The 11,380-nt window shown below is 38.5% G+C and overlaps 1 protein-coding gene across 1 annotated transcript; it reads right to left on the reverse strand.

Moving 5' to 3' along the window:
- Positions 1–1,048: 1,048 nt before the first annotated feature.
- LOC146481447 (rhodopsin, GQ-coupled-like) lies at positions 1,049–7,613 on the reverse strand. The gene is made up of 3 exons (XM_085108414.1): positions 7,549–7,613; positions 2,415–3,202; positions 1,049–1,481 (listed from the first exon to the last, which is right to left on the reverse strand). The coding sequence occupies exons 2-3, from the start codon at positions 3,065–3,067 to the stop codon at positions 1,049–1,051; spliced, it is 1,086 nt and encodes a 361-aa protein (XP_084964540.1). The 5' UTR covers positions 3,068–3,202; positions 7,549–7,613.
- Positions 7,614–11,380: the final 3,767 nt, after the last annotated feature.

Consider the following 11,380-nt stretch of genomic DNA (forward strand, 5'->3'; position numbering starts at 1 on the left):
CAAATGTGAAACCAGTTGCAGGACGGAACTGAGGCTATTGATACAATAAGTAATTTTAAGCTAAGGCTACAATTAAGAGTGTGTTGAAATTAGACATGGACGAAAAGGCCAATATTTTGCTCTAAAAGCGAGTAAGGGTTTACAAAATGGGACTGTACACCTGCACCAAAATTGTCGACGAGTCTCCCCTGAGTTTTAATGTTATTGTCTATCTATACGCTAATAAATCATCTTTGTTTAGCGACAGTGGAACTGAGTCGATCAATTGTCCTGTGGTCTTCTGACCCCATGATTAGAATTTGTCGTTTTTCAATAACAATTTTTCAATTTATCAGTCATGTGGAGATACAAACTGGGAGAAAGATAAATAAAGGGACAAACATTCTAGTAGCTAGTTGACTAGCAGTAATCCTCGACGTTAACCAATTGTAAGCGGTTGAACTATGACTGAATGGAAGGCCCTTAGATTAGTATTTATATTGGTATTGGAATCAAGAAAACAACCTAAAATAATGGTTTATTTCTGTTCAAATTAAGGCGCTGTTACACTAGGCAATTTTTCTTGCAACTTGTCTCGCAATTTTGTTGCGCCGATGCAACACAAGTTGCAAGAATCGTTGCCTGGTGTAACATGCCCTGAAATGAACTTAACTTGTCTCGCATCGATTTTGGTGCAGTTACCGTTGCACGAAGTAGAACTGACTTCTACGTATCGCAACTGTTGCGAGACATGCTCATTTCAGGGCATGTTACGCCAGGCAACGATTCGTGCAACTTGTGTCGCAACAAAATTTCGAGACAGGTTGCAAGAAAAATTTCCCAGTGTAACAGCGCCTTTAGTTTGCTAACGTTTCCTGGGACTATAAGCAAGTGTCTGGTTACAAATTCCCAGGATGGAAATGAATTAGAACTTACGCCTATTTAACCTTCAAGTTGAGTTCCTAGTGTCTTGGAAACATCGTGAAGATCTGTTGTTTGTTTTTGTTTGAACGATATCACTTTATATACTTCTCTTGGTTTTCGTTTTCGTGTACGATGAAAACATATTTCATTTCTGCACACTTCTTAAGGAATTCCCACACCCGAGCTCCTTTAAGTGGACAAACGTTTCCATACGGCACCTAAGACGTGGCCTACAACATGGTCCATGGCTGTTACAGTTACAATTTGTTTTACAGTTTGAATATGATACAAATCTCCACAGGGTCATTCGGAAATGTCTGTTCATGACTGTATATACAATGGGATTATAGATAACCGATGCTTTAGCCATGAGGTCAGGAACTTCTGCTTCTCCAGCAGACAGCAAGTTATTCCCTCTGAAGACACTGATTAAACTAACAAGACAGTATGGGGACCAGCTGAGCATGAAAGCGGCTATTGCAATAGTCGTAAGGCGCAGGAGGCTCATCTGCCAACGTCGTCGCCTCAGTTTGATGCGGATGTTTTCTCTTTGTGTGACTTTGTCTCGACGAAGAAGTCTGCAGACGAAAGAAAAAAAAAATGATCAATCAAAACAAAGAAGACACAAAATCTACTTTGCAAATTTTCATTGGGTAAATATAGTGGTGATTAAGATAAATTGAGCATTTTACTAAATTCACGGATAAATAATTCCAAGTTCAAGCTATGCCAGCGAAATGCCTCTCTTGTTGAAGTGATTGGTTTGGGCAGTTTCATAAACAGGGTCATTGGGTCCTGGTTAAATCTCTTTCCCAGGGTCTTTCCTTTCTCCACTGCATGCTCGCTACCTCCAGGGAAGGAGAGAAAAGACCCTTTGAAAGATTACCCTTTTCAAGCTATGCCAGTGAAATGTCTCTCTTGTTGAAGAGTTTGGCTTGGACCGGCAGATTTATAAACAGGGATATGGGGTCCTGGTTCAAAAACCTCTTTTCGAGGATCTTTCTTTTTCCCTATCCCTCGCTGCCTCCAGAGTGGGAGAGAAAAGACCCTTTAAAAAGAGGAGAAGAGAAAACAAAAGAAAAAAAATATGGACACATAGTTAAGCAGCCTGCCCAAGACTACCATTTTAAATGGGTCGATTTCACGTCATGACAGTAACTTAGATTCCAGTATTACTCAACGATGTGTACAAAGCATATTAAAACAAATAACGCCATAGAAAAGGAAGCAGGCCGAGTGATGAGAAAAGTACAAGTGACATTTATTAGGGTTAATTCACGACAAATTTGGATAAAATATTAATAGGAACTTTGACCACCAGCCCGAAATTACATAGTATCGTGGCTGTAATTTGTAAGTTAAATGGAGAGATGGCGAAATAAGAGCCCCTTCTCCGGACAGTTGTGGTTTCAAACGGAAACGCAGATCCTACTATAAAGACTCTTTCGAAATCTTCTGAAGGAAGGCTCATTTGCTAGATATGAGTCCTAAATACGTTCTCTAGTACATACCTGCAAATCTTGAAGTAAGAAATACTAATAGCTAGAATGGGTCCACAAAATCCCACGACAATCAGAAGCAGACTATACGTCACCCCAGATGGGGATTCATCTGTCCAGTTAGGAGCACAGCTTATTCCAGATACTCCAGGTACGAAACGGTTCCAGCCGAAAAATGGAGGAAGCATCAAGACCACGCCCCAAAACCAAGATGATGCAATAAGACTCAGGATAGTTTTCCTGGAGACTTTAACTGCTGGATTCATTTGATGCATGCTGTAACTCAGGACGATAGTCATTGCAGTGAAAGTGGCAATGGAGGCTATTCCCACTGCACCGTTGACAAACGCGTACCAGCTACATAGGGGATTATCGGCACTTATGGCCTGCCCAGATAGGATAACAATCATCATCGTGGGATATCCGAACACTATAACGAAGAGGTCGCCCACTGCTAAGCTTAGCATCGGAGGAGCCAGGGTTTGTTTTCGATGGGAAGGCTGGTAAAGGACGATAATTGTTACCAAGTTGCCAAGGAAACCAGTTGTGAGGATCAGGAACATTACTGTGAAGTAAACGACGTAGCTCGCGTCTTGCCAATCAGGCGAAGCCAGACTACTGGAGTGATTTAGTGGGTTGTCAAAGTCAAGTTGGCTTGTTGTCATATTCAAAGCGTAGGTGGCTTGACTATCTATGTTCCCAGCGGCGCTTATTTTACTTCGTTACAAATATCTTACATGGCAGTAGTATTGTCTCTTGCTCACTTATGAAAGAACGTCCATTTTTCGATGCCGGAAAGCCTATTAAAGGAAGCAAAACCGTTAAAATCTGCTGTAGGACGATTCAACAGATTTATCAGCCGTTTAACTGTGGTAGTTCACCCTTTCCCCCTCCCCCCCCCCCCCCCCCCTTCCCAATCTCCACAACCTAAATAGGACAACCTACTCCGGGAACTCAAAGTTCAGCAAGTAGAAATTTATACCCATTTGGTTGGATTTAATTAATCATCATGGCTCGGTAACGTTCCCCATTTGAAATCATCAGTCGGGTTTTCAAGTTAGACTTGCTTCCAACTAGCGACGCAAGTATAAGAGGAACTAGAAGGGCAGCTCCAGATTCCATACAGAACACGGTAGGCACTACGTAATCAAAAACATCTCGATCCTTTCATGTGTGTTTGAAAGAGTTTGTATTATTGACTCTCAAGCCTGCTACTAAGCTTTCACAGTATACAGCTGTTTCGACAAAGGTTGTCCAAAACCAGCGCAAAAGCGTACGCGACAATGCCAAAAGGTAGTTTGGGAAATACCCAGTAAATTTCAATAAAAGCTCTGAATTTATTAAAAATTTATTGGCTATTTCCCCGATACCCTTTTGGAATTGTCGCGTACGCTTTTTCGCTTTTGTTGGACAACCTTTGTCGCAAAAGATGTATCACCTTTGGTCCGCACGGCCCCTGGTCCGTACACTTTCCGTTCGTGATACAATTAATTCTCAAACGAAAAAAAAAAAGTGTAATGGAAACGACTCTAAATTCCCTTAAGATAGGGTTGATCTATTGGCTTCCACAGGAAATTTTTGCATCTCCCAATCATGATCACGCAGATAATCTCCTCCAGAATTGAATTTCGGATCGACAAGGTCGTTCAGTTACTAGCACATGTATCTCCGGTTCGACGAAACCGCTTTTTCGGCAATTAAGCTTCCCAACCCTTAAGAAAACAACAGTCTTTAAGGAAACGTATTGAGGACATCCAGTGTTTTGACTGTAACACACTTCCAGTTAAAGAGCTATTCAGACAAAGTGCTTTTGGCGATCATCATGAAACACTCCCAAAATTGTATGAATCACACAAGAAACTTCTCAGGCGAGAGTTTCAGTTAGATATATGAGCCGAATCTTGCACCTCATTGTCCCTCTCGACTGATTATGAAAATCACGACGAGTACTTAAAGGAACACTTGAACACTAATGCTTGTAAACGTGATTTTTACAGCCGGCAATTTAAATTTAAGCCTCATCTGCGTCTTTTACACTTTGGCTTAAGAGCTCTTCAAATAGTTAAAGGACGGCCGAAATTTCGCCATAACACAATTTTGTTTTGTTTTGAACGCTTGCAAAAGTAGTGAGAACTGCTTATTTTGTGGCGAATGACACGTTTTCGCACTCAAAGTTTGGATAACCATAACTTTTCACAATGGTAAATGAATGCATTCTAAGTATATTCTTTGTTGCTGAGTCGACATTTCGGCAGGAGTTTTTTTTTTTTTGCAGTTTTTTGGGAGTTTTATGATCTTGATATATTTCTTGCTGTCTCGAACGCTTGTCACAGAAGTGAAAAACTACATAACTAATTTTGTGGCGAATGACACGTTTTTGCATGGCATTCAAATAATAAGTAATAGGCGGTCGACATTTCGCCAGTAGACAATTATCTTACAGTTTTTTGAGAGTGTTGTTATCTTGCTATGCTTGTCATTGTCTCGAACACTTGCCGCAGTAATGAAAAACTACTGATTTTGTGGCGAATCACACGTTTTTGCAGTCAACTTTAGATAACCATAAAATAACTTTCACAGTGGTAAATTAATGCATTCTAAGTATATTATTTGTCGCACGTTTTAGTTTTTGGTATTTAATTAGGTGCTTTCCATGTACTACAATTTTCCTTTAAGTAGGCGAATTCAAGATGGAATTGGCACTATCACTGGAAATAGGGGAACGAACCGCAGACAACCTCAAGAGGTACTAAAATTTTTCCCATCCAGGCTGGTTTGAATGGAAATCGCTGATGTCTCCAAACAAATCCATTTCTGTGGTGTACATACAAGCGACTTTTTTTTTGGCACCGTATGAAATTTATATTCAGTTATATACTTATTTTGATTTCCGTTCGAAAGAACAAATCATTTCCATTCAACAAAGAGACTCTTGCTAAATTGAAAGTTAGGCAGATGGGATCGGAAGCACCTCATATTAAAATCACTTCCATACGAGTATCAGATCAGTAGAAAAGTTAATTCTAAATGAACGTATATTTTTGGTACAGGATCAACATAACTATACAATAGTAATATGTAGATTATCTTACACTAGAAAAAAGTTTTGATTGTCATCAGAAGCGCATGCCTCCATTTGCCAGCGATTGTACAAGTGTACATGATATTATAAAAGCATCATATAGGATCAAGAGGATTAAGAGATATTCGTCCGGACCACGAGCCACATATTGTAACGTTTTTTAAAGAATTTAGTTTAGGAAGTAAAATACAGAGAATTCTATCATAGGTGTAGATTAACTTATTAGTTTCATTGCCGTGAACACATATTTATTCTGTCTTTTTTCCATCCTACGTGCTACTTGGCATTCATGCCCGCGGGCGGCGGGACGCTGCCACACAAAGAGTGATAATGGTCGTGTGCAAATCTCGTGCGAGGTCACGCGCCGTAAAGTAAACACATCAGACGCTTCGGGGATTTGCTCTCCCTGGAGAAAATATATTGAACAACATTGACACAATTAACAATAACATTGACTAATTGTTTCCGTTCATAAAACTCATTCCGAAAATGGCTCTCGCTTTCAACTGAAAACCCGTTGCTACAAAGGGCAAGATGACATGAGTTTCTAAGAAGTGAAAAGTCAAAGTAACATTGAATTAATTTCGGAGCATTTGTTCCGGTGTTACCCCACAAAAAAAAAAAAAATATAAAAAAAAAAAAGAAAACTTTTCTGACTGCGAGGTCTCGCATCTGTTAGCGTATAAATTTTGCAGGTAATAAATAATCAAAATATATGCACGAATTACATACAGTCTGTCTCATCTTTTGCTGGGGTGGACTCATATGCTGAACTCGACTATTCGTCTATTTAGTGGAGAGCTACCATTTGAAATGAAATATTTGTGATTTTACATTCGGAGATTTGTTTACAACTTCTCAAGGCGAAAAAATATTTTCAACTTAAAATTTCTTCTTTCAAAGAGAATCTCACCATTTTAAGTCTGGTGCTGGTTAAACGATAGCATTTACAACTACACTAGTTTTTTGTTTGAAAATGCATTTCTCAGTATTTCGGTCATATATACGACAGGCTTCGGAGTCCTTTAAAGGAGAAATCTAGAGAAAATATCGACAAATTTATAATAAATAAATCCTTGCACAAATTTCATGCTATCGACATGCTTTTTTTTAATACTATATATGATAAGGTCAGCGTGGTTTTTTTTTTTTTTTTTTTTAAGTTTGGCTGATCTCCCCGGGCGGTTCAATGAATTAAAATAACCGAAATGTCAAAGGATCGCTGGTCAGAGGTGAACATTTATCAGAGGCCAAAACGTATATCGGCAAAAAAGTCTGGCTTATCAGTACAAAAACTAATATTGTGTTTTCAGTAGAAAGAAGTGAAAATTGGCCATTGCGTGGCACAAATTGTGATGGAAAACTTGCATTTTGTTCAGTGAAATATCACTTCAAAGTTTTGTTAACGTAAGGAATTATAATCCCTTTTGCTTTCGGAGGGGGGGGGGGGGGGGAATTACCTTTAGAGGAAGAAAATAAAAGGAACATTTATGATTTTCGGCCGAAAGACAAGAGGAACTCGGAGATTCGAAGTCTAAAATTTTCTGTGAGTTGGATGTTCATCTACAAAATCTGACCATATCAAGCCGTATTAGCTAATGTTCGGCTAATATTCCTTGTAAACGCCTAAAAACTATCTGGGGAAAAAAAGTTATTTTAAGAGACCTTGGCTTAAATTTTCGCGGTTGGGCCCCCGTTTAGTTATAAGTCTGCCTTTCCCTCTTCCTGTCTCTTAAAGTAGTTAGCGGTATATGAAGAAACAACCTACACAATCGACACTCCCATATTCATACCTTGATTCCTTTCATGTGGCTCCTGATATTTCTAATACTGTGACAGAAATCACAAGCAGTGCTTTCCTGAGGTGTTGTTGATTTTGCTGTACAAGATAGTTTCAACTCAGTTTGAGTCTAAAAATGAGATACTTCTGTGAAGCTAATATGAGTGCCGCTACCAAGGGGTACTTTTCTTAGTCTATGATTGAACCTTGGTCAGCCAACGGAAAGCTCTTACAATTGGGGTTCTCTTTCAGTACAGAAAGGGGGGGAAATCAAATGCATTTACCTGGAGATCGAGTCTTCTGATATTCTGTGAGATACTGAAGCGGGAAAAACCATGTTATTTTTGTAAATGTTTGTTTGATATTTAGAAACAAATGATAAAAATCTCAATTATCACGATGTCCTTTGTTATGTAACTTTCTGCTTCTTCAACTTGAAAATTATTCTCAATTTCCTGTTCCCTAATTTGATCTTTTACGGCTACTATCCGTTCTAAGCCTCTATTCATGCCTGAGAAAAGCCAAAATCAACCAGTTACAGCCAAAACAGAGTTGCAAAAATTAATTGGATTGGCGGAAAACAGCACTTCAAAGTCACTTATACCGACGGGATTAATTATGCTACATTGAACTGTTTCAAATAATGGTTTGATTTGGTATAAAACAACACATCGAAAGAAGGAAATTTGATGTTAAAAACAGAAGAACATGGATTAAAAAGTGCCAATGCAATGGTAGTCTTTTTTATTAGCAGTTAAGTATTATTTTTGCAGTGGCATTCTACCCTTAACGTCGAGTGTTTCCTTCAGCAAGTTGTCTAATTAAAGCTTAAGAATTGTCATTGTTTTGATTTGGAAGACATGAAATAGAATCGAAACTTTCCCATTTGTCAGATTTCTATTATTTTTTCTAGAACACATTATCTACAAATATAAACACGTTCGCCTTTTCTTATCGCGAAACAGTGTTTGTAATTGATTTGCACAACATTTCGCTTCAGTTCCAGAAAAAAGGCTTTCTAACCTATCGCTAAATGAAATAAAGACTAAGTATCTATTCTTGTTTGCAGTATTTCATGGACGGAAGGGTAGGGGGTTTGTATCTTCAGAAGATGGGTGCATAATGTTGATAAGGCAATTCAACAGACCAGGATAAATTATATTATTAAAAACTGGATCATTAATTCCAGGGATTTGATTGGCTTAGCGGTCATGGTACATAAGCCATTATATCATGCCCGAGAAATAGCGACCATTAAATTGTCTTCTGGTTGTTCTTGGAAAGCGAAATCAGCAAGATCTAGCAATATTTCTGATTGTTTTTGATAAATTATTCCACTTGCGCTTTGTTGGATATGGGATGATTATAGCCAACAAGGTGCGTAGTGCCTCGTTGACTATCTCTCATCTCATATCCAACGCGCGCTCGTGGAATAATTGGTAAAAATACTACAGACGATTTCTGGAAGTTATGGATTAGTATAAGCGATATGTGTTGACATCAGTTCCATGCTGCGAATAGATGTTTAAACATCAGTCATACACCATTTTTCTTCGATTTCTTCAGTCCGATCCCTAACGAATAAATTTGCTCCTCCAAATTATTCCATCGTATATCATATCTTTATATCCTTTTTATCTTTTCAGGTATTGAAAAGCAACGAAGAAAAAATAAGACGTGGAAAAATGGTATTTTTGGATCCCTTTTTGAACCGCTGTCGCCGGGCTGCACGTGCAGGTCACAAAAAGAAAAAGTAAAGAAAAAAGATCACGTGCAAAACAGTGCAGCAGGTGAACTGAACGTTCTCCTGAATATGCAAATCTTGGCCGAAAATGGTGTACTTTTAAGGCCTTTTTTGTATGATCCCTAATGATCGCCAGTGTCTTTGCATATTACACAACCAATTCCTTGTTAACAATCCCATGAATTCCTTCATTTGAAGTCTATTTGAAGAAAATTGCATTTTATTCGACCACTGAATCGCAGTGTCTAACGTTTCTATGCATATCAGTCTCAATTAACCCTTCTCTAATAGGAACGTGCAGAGTGCTAGAAGATGTAGGGTCGTTTCTAAATGGAAACTGCTTTATTCGATAAAAATTATGAGGAAAAAAAGGAGCCAAAAATTATGAGAATTTTACATTTGATTTGTTAACGATCGGGACCGAAAGTAATATAAAAATAAAATAAAATATGTATTAGAACCCATTAGAAATCATCACAGCACACTTGAGACTTCCTAAGACACTGTGTCCACAGAGTCGTGTTCAACACGCCTCTAACGTTTTCAGTACACACCAGCGTTTCCACATCCTCTTAGCTATCCTGAAACTTCTTGAGGCAGCTTTTTTTTATTTGGCCTTCCGTCTACACTGAAAGGTTATTTTGATTATTGGTAAGCAAACACGGGTTTACAAATAACTAATGAAGTTGGCGAGGCGTTAGCGGCTTTGAAAAGTTTTCCTGTACCCCGTTACGAACAATAGACTGAGCGGAAAAACGGGGGAGCGTCTTTTCTTCGTGGGCCGCGGTTATATGGCGCAAGTCACGGAAAAGTAGCAGGGCTGGTGGAAAAAATATCCATAAGCAGCTATTTTTAAAACCAAGCATTTTCAATTATTAATACGTAGTATTGTTTTTTTTTTTTTTAGTTTATTGAATCGGGAGTAATGCATCGGGTCCAGGTAGCCTTATATATAGGAGGATCCTTGTTTATTTTGATGTTTAGCCTCTTTAGCATACATAAGCAGAAACAACATAACTAGCTGAAAGAATACGTAATTCTAATCGATCTAGGTTGGAGAAACATTTAAGAATTAAAATTAGCGAAATTACACAACGTTTCAATATCAATCACACGTGATATATTTTCAAGTGAAGAAATAAAAATGTTACTTTAAGATCAGTATACTTGGCCTGGTCAACCTTCTGGTCAATCATAAATTCGACAATCTACTACACTTGTTCAGGCGACTTGAACGGTGTAGCCGATGGAGCCCATGATCTTCGGACGACCCTTCCTTCGCTCTCCCACTGGTGTTCAGTGCAAGGCAGTCTTGGTGAGGGAGTCTTCTTGGCGGATGAATCGGCCATGAATTGGCCATTGACATTGTTACAGGAAACTTTTCTTCAGCCAGTGTTCGTTATGGATGCAACCCGCATACGGTTTTCGGTTTTCAATCAGTTTTTGCCGAGTGGTTTTAGACCCAAAGAAACACGTCCTGCGAGTTTTTTGAACGGCTTCAAAAACATTCCTGGAAAAGCGTGTGTCAAGAGGGTTCATAACAGTGATGCTTTTGTGAACTTTGGGAATAAGGATACGAGAAAACCATTAAACATCGCATACTAATAAGAAGGAGGTTTTATCGGGTTTTAAAACCACTGCAAGTGATGTTTTATAGACCATTTAATAGGTCAATGGGCTTATGAACTATTAATGAGTTTTGGAAGTACACTTAAAGTTACGTCATATTCAGGAGCTTTATAATAAGGGCACCTCCCTTTGACGAACCGTTTACTCCGTCCCTTTGGTGCCGGTGTAAGAAGAGCCAACGGTATTTGTATGGCATGAAAAGATATAAAGAGCGGCTGTCAGAGCTGAGGGAATCTTTGCTAAAGTCATTGTTTACATTTTACCTCAGTAGCATATATAGGACAATAAAATCGCTACAAACAAATGGACACAATAAACTACAAAAGCATGTAACACTTGGTAACCAGGTTGGATATCAGTGTATTATGTTGAGTATTCTCGCAGAAATTAGCTTTTAAATACCGTAAATGCTCGAATTAGCGCCCCCTTCAAATACGCCCCCAACCCCTCCCAAGAAGAAAAACAAAAACAAAAACAAAGAAAAAAAAAACAAAAAACAAGGAATATACGGTATGCAGCACAGGCATCTTTAGTGAATAAACCAAAAAGTAAAAATCTTAGACCATTTAAGTCTTGCAGGTTTTCTTCTCATTTCTTCCAGTTCTAGGTAAATTTCCATGTTTCTCCTAACAGATTCGTTTCAGTTTTCTTACTTTTTGTTACAGTTTACTTGAAATGAAGACAATATTAGTCTGAGGCCGAAACTTGGAAAACGAAATAAGCGCCCATCTTGAAATAAGCCC

Source organism: Pavona decussata, unplaced genomic scaffold (genome assembly GCF_977016875.1).
Source record: "Pavona decussata unplaced genomic scaffold, jaPavDecu1.1 SCAFFOLD_50, whole genome shotgun sequence".
Classification (NCBI taxonomy): Eukaryota; Metazoa; Cnidaria; class Anthozoa; order Scleractinia; family Agariciidae; genus Pavona; species Pavona decussata.